The 20551-nt window shown below is 42.2% G+C and overlaps 1 protein-coding gene across 1 annotated transcript in view; it reads left to right on the top strand.

Moving 5' to 3' along the window:
* The window catches only part of LOC129818932 (multiple epidermal growth factor-like domains protein 9), a 77302-nt gene that overhangs the window by 34638 nt on the left and 22113 nt on the right, over positions 1-20551 (top strand). Inside the window, exon 3 of the mRNA XM_055875294.1 lies at positions 17369-17508. Within this exon, the coding sequence (XP_055731269.1) occupies positions 17369-17508 (140 nt within the window). The remainder of the gene's footprint in view (positions 1-17368; positions 17509-20551) is intronic.

Consider the following 20551-nt stretch of genomic DNA (forward strand, 5'->3'; position numbering starts at 1 on the left):
AGGTCATCCACACTGAATGTGTCATTTACAATTCAAAGCAGGGCAGAGTTTTTAATCTCAGGTATATTTAAACGTTATTGAATAAAATAGACTATTGGTGAGAGTTTCAGGCCTGTTTTTAAACGGTAGGCTATTTTGTTTTTTAATCGTCAAATGTTAATGTATATTTTCATAATGGTCTATTGCTTTGAAAAATATTCTAGGTTTTTATGTTGTGGTGGAAAACTAACCGTTTTTCTATGGATTGCCGTACACATGACATGCATCTATATGGGTATGCATATCGTGCACCACTTACACACAGACATCCCCCTTTAAACCTTAAGTATACATGTTAAAAATAAACACTATACACACATTTTATCTTCAAATATGTCAGTGTGAATGTTGGCAGTGTTTTATCACTGGTGTCCCAGCAGTGGATGGCCTGTTCTCATTGTGCTGTGGCTGTTGGCAGCAGGCTTGATTCGTGTCCAAGACCTCTGTGTGCCCCCACCCCCACAATCAGACACTCCACACCAGACACTTGTCCAAGGACACATATTCTGACCAACATAGTTGTGTACTGCAAGTACTTGATGCATTGAACCCCACAAGTGAAAAGGCCATTTCTGTTTGTAAGGATATGAGGTTTGATCTATGTGGATAGAAATGCTAATTTCTTAGTTTATGTGTTCGTTTGGGTTGTGGTGGTAGAACATGTTGATCAATGGGCTTACTGTATGCATTGTATGATACAGTATATCCTGCATGTAGTGTAAAAAAATATTAGAAAAACTATTTCAATTTGTATAATTTATCAGCCTTTAAATAGCGCCACTAGGGACACAACCATTAACTCCGCAGTGCTTTCATTCTCCTCTACCCGTAGTGCTTTCATTCTCCTCTACGCTACCCGCAGTGCTTTCATTCTCCTCTACCCTCAGTGCTTTCATTCTCCTCTACGCTACCCGCAGTGCTTTCATTCTCCTCTACCCGTAGTGCTTTCATTCTCCTCTACCCGTAGTGCTTTCATTCTCCTCTAACCGCAGTGCTTTCATTCTCCTCTACGCTAACCGCAGTGCTTTCATTCTCCTCTACCCTCAGTGCTTTCATTCTCCTCTACCCGTAGTGCTTTCATTCTCCTCTACCCGCAGTGCTTTCATTCTCCTCTACCCGTAGTGCTTTCATTCTCCTCTACCCGTAGTGCTTTCATTCTCCTCTACCCGTAGTGCTTTCATTCTCCTCTACCCGTAGTGCTTTCATTCTCCTCTAACCGCAGTGCTTTCATTCTCCTCTACGCTAACCGCAGTGCTTTCATTCTCCTCTACCCTCAGTGCTTTCATTCTCCTCTACCCGTAGTGCTTTCATTCTCCTCTACCCGCAGTGCTTTCATTCTCCTCTACCCTCAGTGCTTTCATTCTCCTCTACCCGTAGTGCTTTCATTCTCCTCTACCCGCAGTGTTTTCATTCTCCTCTACCCTCGGTGCTTTCATTCTCCTCTACCCGTAGTGCTTTCATTCTCCTCTACCCTCGGTGCTTTCATTCTCCTCTACCCGTAGTGCTTTCATTCTCCTCTACCCGTAGTGCTTTCATTCTCCTCTACCCGTAGTGCTTTCATTCTCCTCTACCCGTAGTGCTTTCATTCTCCTCTACCCGTAGTGCTTTCATTCTCCTCTACCCGTAGTGCTTTCATTCTCCTCTAACCGCAGTGCTTTCATTCTCCTCTACGCTACCCGCAGTGCTTTCATTCTCCTCTACCCTCGGTGCTTTCATTCTCCTCTACCCATAGTGCTTTCATTCTCCTCTACCCTCGGTGCTTTCATTCTCCTCTACCCGTAGTGCTTTCATTCTCCTCTACGCTACCCGCAGTGCTTTCATTCTCCTCTACCCTCGGTGCTTTCATTCTCCTCTACCCGTAGTGCTTTCATTCTCCTCTACGCTACCCGCAGTGCTTTCATTCTCCTCTACCCGCAGTGCTTTCATTCTCCTCTACCCGTAGTGCTTTCATTCTCCTCTACCCTCGGCGCTTTCATTCTCCTCTACCCTCGGCGCTTTCATTCTCCTCTACCCTCGGCGCTTTCATTCTTCTCTACCCTCGGTGCTTTCAGTCTCCTCTACCCTCGGTGCTTTCAGTCTCCTCTACTCTCGGTGCTTTCATTCTCCTCTACCCTCGGTGCTTTCATTCTCCTCTACCCTCGGTGCTTTCATTCTCCTCTACCCTCGGTGCTTTCATTCTCCTCTACTCTCGGTGCTTTCATTCTCCTCTACTCTCGGTGCTTTCATTCTCCTCTACCCTCGGTGCTTTCATTCTCCTCTACCCTCGGTGCTTTCATTCTCCTCTACCCTCGGTGCTTTCATTCTCCTCTACCCTCGGTGCTTTCATTCTCCTCTACCCTCGGTGCTTTCATTCTCCTCTACCCTCGGTGCTTTCATTCTCCTCTACCCTCGGTGCTTTCATTCTCCTCTACCCTCGGTGCTTTCATTCTCCTCTACCCTCGGTGCTTTCATTCTCCTCTACCCTCGGTGCTTTCATTCTCCTCTACCCTCGGTGCTTTCATTCTCCTCTACCCTCGGTGCTTTCATTCTCCTCTACCCTCGGTGCTTTCATTCTCCTCTACCCTCGGTGCTTTCATTCTCCTCTACCCCCGGGGCTTTCATTCTCCTCTACCCCCGGGGCTTTCATTCTCCTCTACCCCCGGGGCTTTCATTCTCCTCTACCCCTGGTGCTTTCATTCTCCTCTACGCTACCCTTGTGTTCTTTCATTCTCCTCTACGCTACCCTCGGTGGTGCTTTCATTCTCCTCTACCCGTAGTGCTTTCATTCTCCTCTACCCGTAGTGCTTTCATTCTCCTCTAACCGCAGTGCTTTCATTCTCCTCTACGCTACCCGCAGTGCTTTCATTCTCCTCTACCCGTAGTGCTTTCATTCTCCTCTACCCTCGGTGCTTTCATTCTCCTCTACCCGTAGTGCTTTCATTCTCCTCTACGCTACCCGCAGTGCTTTCATTCTCCTCTTCCCTCGGTGCTTTCATTCTCCTCTACCCGTAGTGCTTTCATTCTCCTCTACGCTACCCGCAGTGCTTTCATTCTCCTCTTCCCTCGGTGCTTTCATTCTCCTCTACCCCCGGTGCTTTCATTCTCCTCTACCCCCGGGGCTTTCATTCTCCTCTACCCTTGGTGCTTTCATTCTCCTCTACGCTACCCTTGTGTTCTTTCATTCTCCTCTACACTACCCTCGGTGGTGCTTTCATTCTCCTCTAACCTCTGCGCTTTCATTCTCCTCTACGCTAAGGCTCGCAGAAAGCTGTTACGTCTGACGGGGCTCCGATCAATAAGTTCATGATAAAGCCTCTCTGTCTAGACTCTGGACTAGTGCATGCATGGTGCAGTCTCTCCCCTCATCCCTCTTCTGCCCATCACCACCCATACTCCTGTCAGAGCCCCTGACAAACGTCAGCCCCTCAGCTACTTTTGCTAATGGAAACTGACTCTGTTCTACACTGTTAGTAGATGGGGAAGGGAGGATATTTCTCTTCATCATAGGGATTGGAAGAAACAAGTTCCACTGTTTGCTGCCAGATGCAGCATCAATTATGCAGTACACTGGAGCCGGTGGGTGTACACTACAGTATTAGGACAGGCACATCATTCTCTACCCCCTCCTCCCGACAGACCACTGTTGTGTTCATCCACTGAGGCTCTGCTGCGTTGGTGGATGTGCTGGTAACATTTAAAGGCCAAAACTCAGACTTTTCTGTGTCAGCTGGCTTGTGTCAGCTGGCTTGTGTCCTCCCCCCCTTTGGGAATGTTAGTATTCATGCCCCTTGGTTTATAATTTTTTTTTAACAAATCTGTTTTTTGTGAAATACCATAGAGGGTAGGCAATAGACTTCATCTTAACTGGACTTGCATCATTATCGCTTAGAAAAGAACTCTTAGATAAAGAACTCTCCGTCAGTCTGATGTGAAATTCACTTGGCGGCCTGACTACTGGTGCTGTGGGTTCACAAAACCTGATGTGAATAATGAATAGAACGGAGATGTATCCTCTCCTCCTGGATACTTTCAGTCCTCTGCTTTCAAAGCAGTCCATTTCATCTCAGGGTTGTCCAATTTCTGTTCAAGTGAGTAGGTTGGTTACGTGCCAGCTGCATGTCGGTTCCATGGACATCAATCATTAATTATACCTCACTGTGTCTGTGGCTAGCTTATAGGCTTCTGGCATATGCCTAGAATATGTTTGGACTGATTTCCTTAAAACGTAGTAGAAAAATTATTATATTTCTGTGGAGATATTTTCATGTAATTGCTAATACAATTTCTAATAGTCTTTACCCTAGAAACCTCAGTGAACTGTTTTGGTTTGATAGGGCCCTTTTATGTACATACTGTTAGTTTATCTGTGATCATTGTTGAAAAGGACCAACTGCCTACCAAAAGGCAAATAACATTGCTAACTCTTTTAGAATTATTTTAATTGCACATTCGATGCTGGACAGATTGCTCACTAAGATCCTGAATTCTGGGACCAGTGTGAACACTGAAGTAATAAAACGCACGTGGAGAGCTCTGAGTTACGGTGTATTCTTATCCCATGGTGATGATTAGGGGGAGGGGGGGGGGCAGCTTATAAGTTATCCGAGGTGCCTTTGTTCGTCTGATCCCTCCGTAGACCTCTCCCATCAGTGGTTTAGTGGTGCCTGGAAAAGTGTGTATACTTTTAATTTGCCCCAAATTTCCCAAACGGCCCACCCAAAGAAGAAAAGGCGCCCTGTGTAGAAAAATTCTATGAGAACACCGTGACATACACTCTGAATTACCTAAAATGAGAACTCCCATGTTGGTCTTTCACAGTCAGGCCAATCTAAGCTGTACTGTGCTAGTAGGCTAATAGTAGGCCTACTATTGAAACAGATAAATGAGGCTGTCAAATGACTCAGAAATTCACAGGTTTCAGATTTTTTCCATTATGTTCAGGTTTTTACTCAGTCACACTTTTTTAATAGAACATCCAATTTTGTTGTTTTTCTAAGGCCACAACTATGCTTAAACCACATCAGGAGACAACTTTGGAAGTGTGGGAAGTTTTAGAAATGTACATTTTATTTTTTAGTGTAGGTGTCCTTTAATTCAAAAGCATGCCCCTAGCACTGTTGGGTTAGCGGTGTTTCTGTAACACATGAGGTGACATTTGCAAAACAAATGGTCACTGGATTGATGCAAATAATCATGATATCATTCTTCCAGGTATACATTGCTCACTTGGGTACACACTGGTTAAATCAGTGTTGTTTCCATGTAATTTCAATGAAATTACGTGAACCCACGTGGATTAGACGTTGAATTGACATCTGTTCCCAGTGGGAGACGACTTTGTAGCTAGTTAACATTTAATAGAGATGTTTTTTGGGAAAGCCTTTCCATCTACCAGAAGACTGTTACAGTGCCTTCACTGCTAGACAACCATTTTCAGGTCTTGACAGATTTTCAAGCAGATTTAAGTAAACTGTAACTCAGGCACTCAAGAACATTCACTGTTTTCTTGGTAAGCCTCTCCAGTGCAGATTTGGCCTTGTGTTATAGGTTATTGTCATGCTGAAATGTGGATTAATCTCCCAGTGTCTGGTGGAAAGCAGCGTACCTGAGAAACTCCCCAGTCCTTAACGATTAAAAGCATACCCATAACATGATGCAGCCACCACTATACTTGAAAATATGGAGAGTGGTACTCAGTAATATGTTTGGGGCATATCCAATACAACACAACACTTTGTATTCAGGACAAAAAGTGAATTGCTTTGCTAATTTTTTTGCAGTATTACTTTAGTACCTTGTTGCAAACAGGATGCATGTTTTGGAATATTTTTATTCTGTATAGGCTTCATTCTTTTTAGTATTGTGGAGTAAAACTACAATGTTGATCCATCTTCAGTTTTCTCCTATCACAGGCATTCAACTCTAGCTGTTTAAGTCACCATTGGCCTCATGGTAAAATCCCTGAGTGGTTTCCTTCCTCTCTGGCAACTGAGTTAGGAAGGATGCCTATGTCTTTGTAGTGACTGGGTTTATTGATACACCATTCAAAGTGTAATTAATAACTTCACCACACTGAAAGGGATATTCAATGTTTTTGTTTTGTTTACCCATCTACCAATGCGTGCCCTTCTTTGCGGGGCATTGGAAAACCACCTTGGACTTTGTGGTTGAATCTGTGTTGGAAATTCACTGCTCGGCTCGGGGACCTTACAGATGTGTGTGGGGTACAGAGATGAGGTAGTCATTCAACAATCATGTTAATCCCTATTATTATACACAGAGTGAGTCCATGCATCTTATTATGTGACTTAAGAAAATATTTACTACTGAACTTATATAGGCTTGCCATAACAAAGGGTTTGAATACTTATTGACTCAATACATTTCAGCTTTTCATTTTGTATTAATTTGTAAAAATTTATAAAAACATAATTCCACTTTGACATTACGGGGTATTGTGTGTAGGCCAGTGTAAAAAATTGAATCTAAACAAAATCAATTTTAAATTCAGTCTAACTCAACAAAATTTGAAAAAAGTCAAGCGGTGTGAATACTTTCTGAAGACACTGTAGGCCTATCATTAACATTGCTTTATTTTTCCTGCTTGAAACTGACATTTTATTTCATATTATGAGGTATGTCTTACCTTGCTTCAAAGTAGCCTATAGCCAAAATCCCTCCATAGCAACATGGAGGCAATTGTTTTATAAAGACTTCCTCGTATGCGTTCTGCTGTTTTATTGGTTTTCTTTCAACTTTCTTTTTTATTATCTAGCAGCCAAAGGCATCCTAGTCATATTAGCAACCGATAATAGTTGTTGCATCTTTAGATCTCACCTCTTTCTAAATTCCTAGCGGATATTTCTAAACGTTGTGTGGTGAGCATTTTAGAAAGATGTTTTCCCGCAAATTGCATTTGGGAACATTCACGCTTAGGCCCAACGCCGTGTGCACATTGCTGCACTTTAAATGTGAAGAAATAATAGTTTATCAACATTTTAAGCTAAACATTCTGATCTGTTCCATCAGCCTTTATTAATTGATACAGCATATACCTCCACTCCACTACTTTGATACACATCGTGGGGATTAAAAAGTGAGTACATTCAATGACAACTGAAAAATAAGTGGGTATGCGGCGTATACCCTACACTACACCATGGTCTCCTACTTGAATAACAAAACCTATGGTTGGCCATTGGCCATGTTGCTCATCCCTGTGTCCATTACCCCAATCAGTCTCCGCTCTCAGCCGCCATCACAGTGCAGGGCGACCGGCGCCGGCCATGGTGTTGTTGCCATGGAAACCCCAACCCCTATTGCGCCTGTGGGGATAGGATGGAGTGAGTTGCGGCTCTGCAGGGTTTGGGGATTATGCCCAAGATGCATTAAAATAGGGTCTGTTCTCCCCTTATTAAAATAGGGTCTGTTCTCCCCACATTAAAATAGGGTCTGTTCTCCCCACATTAAAATAGGGTCTGTTCTCCCCACATTAAAATAGGGTCTGTTCTCCCCACATTAAAATGGGTCTGTTCTCCCCACATTAAAATGGGTCTGTTCTCCCCTTATTAAAATAGGGTCTGTTCTCCCCTTATTAAAATAGGGTCTGTTCTCCCCACATTAAAATAGGGTCTGTTCTCCCCACATTAAAATAGGGTCTGTTCTCCCCACATTAAAATAGGGTCTGTTCTCCCCTTATTAAAATAGGGTCTGTTCTCCCCACATTAAAGTGAAATATCTCACCGTGTGTACCAGCGAAGACTTGCGTAAGCATCAGAATGTAGGAACATAATGTTTTGCTGGGGGTTGTGCCAAACCTTGCATCTGTTTACATTATCACCATGACACTTTGTGCTCTGCAGCAACCTTTCTCTTTATCCAGGCAGCTCCCTACATATTTAACATGACTGAGAGAGAAAAGGATCAAAGGACTGCCGGTGCCTGTGACAGATCAGTGTCAGAGCAGCAGACCTGTAATAATAAGCTGAACACCCCTCTGTTCTACCACTGTGGACTCACTCCATACAAACACCAACAATACAGAACAAAGCTATTTCATTAACACCTTCATATGAATAGATTTGACCATGTTAAAATGTTAATGACTAGATATTGCCATTTCTCTAAATAGTATCTCCAAATATTTTGAACTGCCTAGGTGCACTCACTGCTCAAACATCTGGAGTGGAGGTGCTGGCCTAGCTTAAGTGGATACTGCAAGTAAACACAAGGTGTGGAAATCTCCATGTAAAATACTAGACTTAATCTACTAGAGCTAGCGTATTTTTATATGAGAGTGATGCACCTTGATTTTAAACCAGCTCTGTGTACTTACTATTAAAGCCCATGAAGACTACTGCAGTGACAGCCACACACTACTGTTTAGTGAGAACACTGCACTTTGTAGTTTGAGATGGATTAAGATGCCAAACACATTTCCTCTTCCTCTCCCTCTCCTCTTCCTCTCTTTTCCTTGAATGAGGGGGAATCTCCTTCCTTGCTCTAGGATGCCCCATACATAATTTATGATCCCTTTATTAATTGAAGGTCTGTCTTCACCGTGTGTGTATATGTCTGTGTTTGTGGGCCAACCCACCCTCTTTTATGCATGAGTCTGTAGTAGTAGTAGTAGTAGATCACATTTGTCTGGTGAAGTGAGGAGGTAAAACTCAAGACAGGCTATCTGGGACTGGGAGCAGTTCGTTTAGGCTGGTTTCAAACACTCCTAATGAGGCTCATCTGGCTCAGCTCTGACCACTGACACCGTAGCCTGGTCCCAAGACTGTATTCCGTATTTACACAGAAAGAGCAATTCCATTATACTGGGTGGATTCTGCAATAGACAAAGTACATCACCCCGCTCCTCCGCTCTCTCCACTGGCTTCCAGTTGAAGCTCGCATCCGCTACAAGACCATGGTGCTTGCCTAAGGAGCTGTGAGGGGAACGGCACCTCAGTACCTCCAGGCTCTGATCAGGCCCTACACCCAAACAAGGGCACTGCGTTCATCCACCTCTGGCCTGCTCGCCTCCCTACCACTGAGGAAGTACAGTTCCCGCTCAGCCCAGTCAAAACTGTTCGCTGCTCTGGCCCCCCAATGGTGGAACAAACTCCCTCACGACGCCAGGACAGCGGAGTCAATCACCACCTTCCGGAGACACCTGAAACCCCACCTCTTTAAGGAATACCTAGGATAGGATAAAGTAATCCTTCTGACCCCCCCCCCCCCCCTTAAAAGATTTAGATGCACTGTTTGTAAAGTGGCTGTTCCACTGGATGTCATAAGGTGAATGCACCAATTTGTAAGTCGCTCTGGATAAGAGCGTCTGCTAAATGACTTAAATGTAATGTAAATGTAAATGTACATAATATATGAGGACAATGCAGAGACTAACCATATAACTAGGCCTAATAAAAGTGTACTCTCTACAGGCAGTTCATGCATTGTGTGTCTTCAGAGAAGAAAAGACAAGGGATGCACAATATATCGGTGAACATATCGGAATCAGATGATATTAGCTACAAATGCCAACATCAGCATCGGCCCGATGTCTAGTTTAACGCCGATGTGCAAAACCGATGTCAAAGCTGACGTGCATACCTATATAATGTAGGTACATGACGTAATGACACAACGTAAAATGTTGCGCTACACGTGCAACACAGCATTCCTAACCTAGCCCACAATGTCTGCTGTGTGGATCGAGCAGCCAACAAGTCGAGCAGTCATTTGAAAGAGTAAGAAAGTCGTATTGCATGCTCATGAATGTGCTGGTTGTCATACCGCTGCTGCCATTTTCAATGGCATTTGAGAACATGTTTGAAACTTGGAAACATGAACACACTAGCTAGCTCCTTTCGAACAACTGACTCGAGAAATAAGCTCATCAACTGCACCTGCAGCATACGTGATACCCTCTGTCATGGCATTGAAACACCTGCACAACAAAACTGCCGACACAGGCTGTGAACAAGCGATTCGGTGGCATTCTCTCTTTACTGTGTCAGCACCATGCTCGATGCTATGTACAAGGACCGCTACTTTGATGCAGACAAGAAACAGGGTTTATGTGAAATGTTACATACACAGCTGGACAAGATGGAAACAGACACAGTGCACACTGAGGAAGAGAGGCCACAGACAGACAGAGCTGAAACTTCACCGCTTGACATATGACATGCACTCAACACTGCCCTTTCCCACCTGGACAAAAGGAACACCTATGTGAGAATGCTGTTCATTGACTACAGCTCAGCGTTCAACACCATTGTGCCCACGTAGCTCATCACTAAGCTGAGGACCCTGGGACTAAACACCTCCCTCTGCAACTGGATCCTGGACTTCCTGACGGGCCGCCACCAGGCGTTAAGGGTAGGCAAACACGACTCCAAAACCGTCATTAAGTCTGCTGACGACACAATAGTGTCACAATCACCGACAACGATGAGGCAGCCTATAGGGAGGTGGTCATAGAACTGGCTGTGTGGTGTCAGGACAACAACCTCCCACTCAACGTGAGCAAGACCAAGAAGCTGATCGTGGACTACAGGAAAAGGCGGGCAGAACAGGCCCCCATTAACATCGACGGGGCTGTAGTGGAGCAGGTCTAGAGTTTCAAGTTCCTTGGTGTCCACATCACCAACTAACTAACTTTCATGGTCTAAGCACACCAAGACAGTCGTGAAGAGGGCACAACAAAAACCTATTCCTCCTCAGGAGACTGAAAAGATTTGGCAGATCCTCAAAAAGTTCTACAGCTGCACCATCGAGAGCATCCTGACTGGTTGCATCACCGCCTGGTATGGCAACTGCTCGGCATCTGACCGTAAAGCACTACAGAGGGTAGTGTGTACAGCCCAGTACATCACTGGGGCCAAGCTTCCTGCAATCCAGAACCTATATAATAGGCGATGTCAGAGGAAAGCCTATAAAATTGTCAGACTCCAGTCACCCAAGTCATAGACTGTTTTCTCTGCTACCATGGTACCAGAGCACCAAGTCTAGGACCAAAAGGCTCCTTAACAGCTTCTACCCCCAAGCCAGAAGGCTGCTGAACAATTAATCAAATGGCCACCGGACTATTACATTGACCCCCCCCCCCCCCTCCGTTTGTTTTGTACACTGCTGCTACTCGCTGTTTATTACCTCAACTAACCTGTACCCCTGCACACTAACTCGGTACCGGTACCCCTATATATAATATAGCCTCATTATTGTTATTTCATTGTTACTTTTTATTATTATTTTAACTTTAGTTTATTTTGTAAATATTTTCTTAACCAACAGTGCAGTTCAAGAAGAGTTAAGGGCTTGTAAGTAATCATTTCATGGTAAGGTGTACTCTTGTTGTATTTGGCGCATGTGACAAATTGATTTGATGATGAAATCCTGGTTGAGAATAAACCGACTGAACAAATGAACGAAACAGCACTGCAAGTAAGTGAAAGAAATATAAGTGTTGATGATGTTTTACTGGTAATGGGGACATATATGAATGCCAACAACATAACTTGTTGGTCTCTGTGTGTGTGTGTGTGTGTGTGTGTGTGTGTGTGTGTGTGTGTGTGTGTGTGTGTGTGTGTGTGTGTAAAACCTTTATTTAACTAGGCAAGTCAGTTAAACTTCTAATGGCTGAAGGAGCAGTATTGATTAGCTTGGATGAAAGGTGCCCATTTCAAACGGCCTGCTCCTCAGTCATAGTTCCTAATATTTGCATATTATTAGTAGTATTGGATAGGAAACACTCTAAAGTTTCTAAAACTGTTTGAATTATGTCTGTGAGATTAACAGAACTCATATTGGCAGGCATAATCCTGAGTTGAAATCAAAACAGGAAGTCAGAAATCTGAGCTTGTCTGTATTCACCAGAGTCCCTTAAGAAATCCAATTGAGTTATGAATGATGTTGCACTGCCTAGGGGTTCCACTAGATGTCAGCAATCAATAGAAATTCCAATGAGACTTCTATGATGTTGTGGGAGAGAATGAGAGCAGAATCAGTCAGGTGTCCATCAAGCAGCCTTGTCCTGATCATGCCTTTTCTTCATGCAAGCGTTAGGCATTCCATTCAAACGTTCCATTGCTCACGCAGACAAGAACGAATACTCCGGTTGGAACTTTATTGAAACTATATGTTAAAAACATCCTAATGATTGATTCAGTACTTAGTTCGAAATGTTTCTTCGACCGGTAATATCACATGTTGAAGTTTTTGTCCGATATATAATGCTGACCAGAATTAGCGTTTGGATATGTAAACCAGACGCGCTAACAAAAGAAGGTATTTGGACATAAATAATGGATTTTTTTCGAACAAAACAAACATTTATTGTGGACCTGGGATTCCTGGTGTGCTTTCTGATCTAGATCATCAAAGGTAATGGAATATTTATCATGTATTTTATTGTTTATAGTGACGCCATCTTTGCAGCTGTGGTATGCTACTTTTGAGCGCCGTCTCAGATTATAGCGTGCAATTATTTTTCCGTAAAGTTTTTAAAAAATCTGACATAGCGGTTGCATTAAGGAGAGGGATATCTATAATTCAATGTGTATAACTTGTATTATCATCTATATTTATGATGAGTATTCATGTTGAAACGATGGGCTATGCAAAGTCACTTGATGTTTTTGCATTTAGTGAATCTTGTAGCCTCAATGTAAACTCAGATTTTTTGATATAAATATGAATTTAATCAAACAAAATATACATGTATTGTGTAACATGAAGTCCTATGAGTGTCATCTGATGACAATAATCGAAGGTTAGTGATTCATTTTATCTCTATTCTGGTTTTTGTGAAGCTATCTTTAGCTGGGAAAAATGGCTGTGATTTATTTTTGGTTTTGTGGTGACCTAACATAATCGTTTGTAGTGCTTTCGCTGAAAAGCCTATTTGAAATCGGACACTTTGGTGGGATTAACAACAAGATTACCTTTAAAATGATATAAGACACATGAATGTCTGAGGAATTTTAATTATGAGATTTCTGGTTTTTGAATTTGGCGTCCTGCACTTGGACTGGCTGTTGTCATATCAGTCCCGTTACCGGGACTGCAGCCATATTAAGAACAAATTATTATTTACAATGATGTCCTACCCCGACCAAACCCGGACCATGCTGGGCCAATTGTGTGCCCTATGGGACTCCCAATCACGGCCGGATGTGATACAGCCTGGTTTCGAACCAGGTGCTGTAGTGATGCCTCTTGCACTGAGATGCAGTGCCTTAGACCGCTGCACCACTTGGGAGCCCACAAAGCGAGGTCCATACAGAAATGGTTTGTCGAGATCGGTGTGGAAGAACTTGACTGGCCTGCACAGAGCCCTGACCTCAACCACATCGAACACCTTTGGGATGAATTGGAGCACTGACTGCGAGCCAGACCTTATCACCCTACATCAGTGCCCGACCTCACTAATGCTCTTGTGGCTGAATGGAAGCAAGTCCCTGCAGCAATGTTCTAACACCTAGTGGAAAGCCTTCCCAGAAGCGTGGAGGCTGTTATAGCAGCACAGCGGGGACCAACTCCATATTAATGTCCATAATTTTGGAATGAGATCTTTAACGAGCAGGTGTCCACATACTTTTGGTCATGTAGTGTAGTATAGGAAAAAATGCATCACTTTTCTGCCCCTTTGCTATAGTGTGGTAGGGTAATCGGACCAAAATGCTTGTTACAAACTATCATCTCTACAGTGCTGTTATATCACATCTTACTTTATAGGCTATGGTTTGGAGATGACAGCCTAGTAGACAGAAGCATGTCTAATCTACGAAATATATTACCAACTATTTGATTTTGTCTGTTAAGCTGTGTGCACTGAACTGACATGCATGATTGTTGCTGACACTCCGATGTTCAGATGAAGGGCATTTTTTTTTTATGATGGTTTGATGGTATTTTATCTTTTTGAATAATAAAAGTTCTAAATTTGTTTTATGAGTAGTACGTGAACCTAGGGTGACAACACACACAGTTGAGGTTTACATACACCTTAGCCAAATACATTTAAACTCAATATTTCACAGTTCCTGACATTTAATCCAAGTAAAAATGCCCTGTCTTAGGTCAGTTAGGATCACCACTTTATTTTAAGAATGTGAAATGTCAGAATAGTAGTAGAGAGAATTATTTATTTCAGCTTTTATTTCTTTCATCACATTCACAGTGGGTCAAAAGTGTACAAGCACTCAATTAGTATTTGGTAGCATTGCCTTTTAAATTGTTTAACTTGGGTCAAATGTTTCAGTTAGCCTTCCACAAGCTTCCCACAATAAGTTGGGTGAATTTCGGCCCATTCCTCCAGACAGAGCTGGTGTAACCAAGTCAGGTTTGTAGGCCTCCTTGCTCACACACACTTTTTAAGTTCTGCCCACACATTTTATATAGGGCTGAGGTTAGGGCTTTGTGATGGCCACTCCAATACCTTGACTTTGTTGTCGTTAAGCCATTTTACCACAACTTTGGAAGTATGCTTGGGGTCAATGTCCATTTGGAAGACCCATTTGCGACCAAGCTTTAACTTCCTGACTGATGTCTTGAGATGTTGCTTCAATATATCCACATAATTTTCCTGCCTCATGATGCCATCTATTTTGTGAAGTGCACCAGTCCCTCCTGCAGCAAAGCACCCCCACAACATGATGCTGCCACCTTCGTGCTTCACGGTTGGGATGGTGTTCTTTGGCTTGCAAGACCCACCTATTTCCCCCAAACATAACGATGGTTATTATGGCCAAGGAGTTCTATTTTTGTTTCATCAGACCAGAGGACATTTCTCCAAAGAGTACGATCTTTGTCCCCATGTGCAATTGCAAACCGTAGTCTGGCTTTTTTATGGCGGTTTTGGAGCAGTGGCTTCTTCCTTGCTGAGCGGCCTTTCAGGTTATGTCGATATAGGGCTTGTTTTACTGTGGATATAAAAACTTTTTTACCCGTTTCCTCCAGCATCTTCACAAGGTCCTTTGCTGTTGTTCTGGGATTGATTTGAACTTTTCACACCGAAGTACGTTCATCTCTAGGAGACAGAACGCATCTCCTTCCTGAGCGGTATGACGGCTGTGTGGTCCCATGGTGTTTCTACTTGCGTACTATTGTTTGTACAGATGAACGTGGTACCTTTTAGGCATTTGGAAATTGCTCCCAAGGATGAACCAGACCTGTGGAGGTCTACACATTTTTTTCTGAGGTCTTCTTGATTTCTTTTGATTTTCCCTTTATGTCAAGTAAAGAGGCAGTGAGTTTGAAGGCAGGCCTTGAAATACATCCACAGGTACACCTCCAGTAGGCCAATTGACATCATTTGAGTCAATCAGAAGCATCTTAAGCCATGACATTTTCTGGAATCTTCCAAGCTGTTTAAAGGCACAGTCAACTTAGTGTATGTAAACTTCTGACCCAATGGAATTGTGATACAGTGAAATAATCTGTCTGTAAACAATTGTTGGAACAATTACTTGTGTCATGCACAAAGTAGATGTCCTAACTGACTATAGTTTTTTAACAAGAAATTTGTGGAGTGGTTGAAAAATTAGTTTTAATGACTCCAACCTAAGTGTATGTAAACTTCCAACTTCAACTGTACATGTGTACATATATACATACATACATTCTAAGGGATTTTCAAGGGGTCTTTCTCCATTCTGAGTTTTTTTATACTGTTCAACCCCCCAAAAAATGAAATACATTTCTGCATTTCCTGCGCTCATTTATGGTAATTTCCACACTGCGACGTAGGGCTGCACGATATGAGGCAAACAATCTAGGCCGTATTTTTAACCAAATGTTGCAGTTGCGATTTGAAACTTAGGTGAACTTTTGGAATCATAAAAATATAATGATTAGTATATAGTTTGTATTCAAAGTGCCCACTATTAAATTCTGTCTTTGACATGACAACAAATGCGAGGGAGGAGTTATTGTGACAGGGTAGGAACCAAAGTGTTGGTCAGTGTTTCCTAGGGGATCCTATAATCTTTGGCTACATTGAATGTTTTCTCTTAGCTGCTTTATGTAGCTAATATACTCATGCTTTCCGTATTCCTCTTTGATTTAAAAGATACATTTGCACAAACATCGTTGTCATCAACATTTTTGCATGTGCTGCATTGACTATGCAGACTGAACGCAAGTGTGTCATGGTCGAGGAGCAACAAATGCGCTCCTTGAGTGACGGGGCTGGGCTAGCTCTGTGTGGAAAGCGGCAACGAGAGAGAGAGAGCATGGAGAAATGACTCAAGTAGCGGAGTAAACTATAAAAATGGAGACATGGTGTATCACATTTAACAAACCAAACATTCAAATACTGTTATAGAAGGTAACGTAAAAACCCAAACTGGTCCGTGCATCAATACCGGTATATCGTAAAATATGGTATACCGCCCAGCCCTAATTCTTGTCCACGCTCACTTAAAAAAAAAAAAAATGTTCAGGTCGTCTAATAATTTGGTCATGTAAAAATGATTTGAACTCACATTTCACGATCTGACATAATGGCAGGCAACAATTTAGGCTTTAAATTAGTGACTCTTTTTTTCTTCATGGCTTTAGGTCCATTTCTAAGCATTACTGGACAAAAAGTTGTTCATTTGGCTCCCAAATGGCTCTTCGTTCAGTGATGCTTAGAATTGGACCTGAAACCATGAAAAAAAGTAACTTTTAGGTGAACAGAGCTGAATGATCCGGCTCACAGAAAAGACTCAGAATGCCCATCACTACGCAACACAGCTCAAAGGGGACAATGGTGTCTTAAAAGGGCGATAACATACTTTGTAAAAGATGAATTGGAGTGAATAATTTGTAATTATTTATACATTTTATAATAAAATAATTATTAGTAATAATTACAATCGGGATGTTGTGTCCAGTGAGGTAAATGCAGATGGACAAATCTATGCTTCAGCCTATGTACATTTTATAGCCACTATGATGCATTATTTAGGTTACAGGTGATAATGCATATTGCTAATAGTACATCTGATAATAGAGGCCATAGTCCAATCTGTTAAAATAATTTTTACCCATATGTTTTTGGGCTCATTTCTGGAGATGATAATTATATTTTAAGTGTTAGCATAATTTTATTTTCATACATTTTTGAGTAGAATGTCTGTTTAAAAAGTCACCAGAACTGAGCTTCAGTCCTTCTATATGGGACCCCGGACTCACTGTTACTTCAGGAATTCAACCAGTGTTCTCTTTAAATGTGAGTAATGTGCTAAAGTGTGTGTCTGTAACTGTGACATTCTCAATTTGGCTACACCATTGTAGTGCATATTTTAAGCAGGCATTAGGAGAACCCAGGGGTCCTGACTGAAGTTTCACAAGCTTTCTGTTCTTTCCACAGCTCTGGGATGTGCGTGTGTAAGACAGGCGTGTACGGTGACAAGTGTGACGATTGCCACCCAGGTTTCTTCCGGTTCAGCAGCACGGGTTGCCAGCCATGCCAGTGCAATAATCACTCCAACTACTGCCACCCACAATCAGGTGAGTCACCCTCGCTGTGCCCAAGGTTGAAACAAATGTCTGCCATGGCCTCTACTCTATGCCAGGGCTGTGCAGACTGCAGAGAAGCCACACATTTGCACAGATGCAGAAATGCATTAAGCAAACTAACTTTTATTAATCAAATTAACTCTAGGGAAGCCTTTTCCATGAAATCATATTCTTAATATGTCCCCAACAGAGCTGTTTATGCAGTAAACACGAAACTGCATTAGTTGTTATGTAACGGTAAAAAAACTGCCATACTGAATTCTCCTCCAGAGAGATTCACTCCCATGCTCCCTGCTGACAGACTGTTTGGGGAGTTGCAGTGATTTGATTTGTATTCACACTGTGTGATATTGCCTTGGCCTTAAAAGGAAGAAAAAAAAAAAAATCCATCGGCTGTTAAAATGAGTTTGTCGACCACAGCCAACGTAGCTTCCATTCTGCTAATGAGGAAATGTCAGAGTCATCACTCCGCTGCAATCACTGTGATAAGCATTTTCGCCTGTTCCCTTTCACTTTTCCATAGTTCACAGCTGGGCAGAATGGCAGGCCTAAGTACGTGCAGCATGATAAGCAAATTACGCACCTTTCCTCCTACACACATTAATGAGTATAGATCTGTATATAATGACGAGGTGCCGATGTCTCCGCCCTAACAGTGGTAGTGGTTGACCGAAAGGCAGGAGACCATTTTAGGGCCAAAATGAGCCCATAGAAACACATTGGGCATATTTTTGGACAGATTTTGGCGAGAGAGAAATCTCTCCATTTGCATATTCCTCTCTGTTTACACACACACATCTTCTCTGTTTACACACAGATGCCAAGCCCCTCCCCCCGCCATTCACAACAACAAAGATGAGAGATCACTTCTTCCCCTCTGACAAATGGTTTCAGTTCACTATTTGCATTTGAGGTTTGGTCGAACAGAATCGGTCATATGGAGACCCAAACACATTGTCATTATTTTACTGTATTAGAGGAGAAGTTAACCTTCCTAACGAAACCATGTTTACGTCTCAACTCCTCAGATTACATGCAGAGCAGACACTACTAAAACGGGAGTTTAAAACAACTTTGATTTTCGAAAATGAATGCTCACTTTGTCGCGCACGGCTTTGCGGTACCACGTACCCGTTATACTAGCTGTTTAGTCTGTGTTTTAAAAACACAATTATATAAGGAATTGGCAACTCGTTCTCATTCTGAGAAATAAGGTAGGCCACTTGATTTCAACATCTGAACAAAGAGGACAGGCTAGCATCCTTTTAAACACTTTGAGACGGACAGAAGGGTGTGTTCAAAACAATTCAACTGTTCTGCCTTGTTCGCTAGCAAATGGATCCAAGTTGACTAAACTTGAAATATAAATATTAGCTGGCTACTCACTATCACGTGGGCTTGTGCTTGAGAGATTGTTTATAAGACCCGTGTTAATTTCCTATAATGCCTTCTACAAGAAGTTAGTAATTGGGCTATAAGTGAATGTGCATTATGCTTGGTTCAAAAAAGCAGCTTAAACTATTTTGATAAAATATATTGAACAAAAATATAAACGCAACATGTAAAGTGTTGGTCCCATGTTTTATGAGCTGAAATATCCCAGACATTTTCCATACGCTCAAGAAGCATATTTCAAATTTTGTGCACAAATTTGTTTATATCCATGTTAGTGAGCAATTCTCCTTTGCCAAGATAATCCATCCACCTGACAGGTGTGGAATATCAAGAAGCTGATTAAATAGCATGATTTAATTAAGCAATAATGTCCGAGGCGGTGTGGTATGTGGCCAATATACCATGGCTAAGGGCTGTTCTTAGGCACAATGCAACGCATGGTCACCAATGTAGTTAGAGCAGTAAAAATAATGTTTTATTATACCCATATGGTATACGGTCTGATATACCATGGCTGTCAGCCAATCAGTATTCAGGGCTCGAACCACCCAGTTTATAATCAGGGACAATAAAAGGCCACTCTAAAATGTGCAGTTTGTCACACAACCCAATGCCACAGATGTCTCACGTTTTGAGGGAGCGTGCAATTGGCATGCTGACTGCAAGATGTTCACCAGAGCTGTTGCCAGAAAATGTAATGTTCATTTCTCTACTTTAGGCTCCCTCTGACGTTGTTTTGGAGAATTTGGCATTATGTCCAACAGGCCTCACAACCGCAGACCACGTGTAACCAGGCAGTGGGTGGGCCTGGCTTCCAAGTGGGTATGTCTATGGCCACCCATGGCTACGCCCCTGCCCAGTCATGTGAAGTCCATGGATTAGGGCCCAATTCATTTATTTCAATTCTCATATCCTTATATGAACTGTAATTCAGTAAAATCATTGAAATTGTTGCATGTTGTTTTTATATTTTTGTTCAGTATAATTAAATTATTAGTGGGTCTTATGGTTGTGGAAGGCTTATATTAAGCCTAGGTATAATTTCACAAGCCTTGAATTCATTAGATTATTGATGACTGTTTTAAATGCAGTGTATTTGACTTTTAGTTGTACAACAAAGCTAATTTATAGAAAACATTTTTAAAAATCGAGATATACATTGCCTTCGGAAAGTATTCAGAACCTTTGACTTTTTTCACATTTTGTTACGTTACAGCCTTATTCTGAAATGGATTGAATAAAACAATTTCCACAGCAAGCTGCACACAATGCCCCATAATGACAAAGCAAAAACAGGTTTTTGGAAATGTTTGCACATTTATTAAAGATAAAAAACATTCCTTATTTACATAAGTATTCAGACCCTTTGATATGAGACTAGAAATTGAGCTCAGGTGCATCCTGTTTCCATTAATAATCCTTGAGATGTTTCTACAACTTGATTGGAGTCTACCTGACATAAATTCAATTGATTGGACACAGGCCAAAAACCAAGCCATGAGGTCGAAGGAATTGTCCGTAGCGCTCCGAGACAGGATTGTGTCGAGGCACAGATCTAGGGAAGGGTAACAAACATTTCTGCAGCATTGAAGGTCCCCAAGAACACAGTGGCCTCCATCATTCTTAAATGGAAGAAGTT

This window comes from Salvelinus fontinalis, chromosome 21, assembly GCF_029448725.1.
Source record: "Salvelinus fontinalis isolate EN_2023a chromosome 21, ASM2944872v1, whole genome shotgun sequence".
Lineage (NCBI taxonomy): Eukaryota > Metazoa > Chordata > Actinopteri > Salmoniformes > Salmonidae > Salvelinus > Salvelinus fontinalis.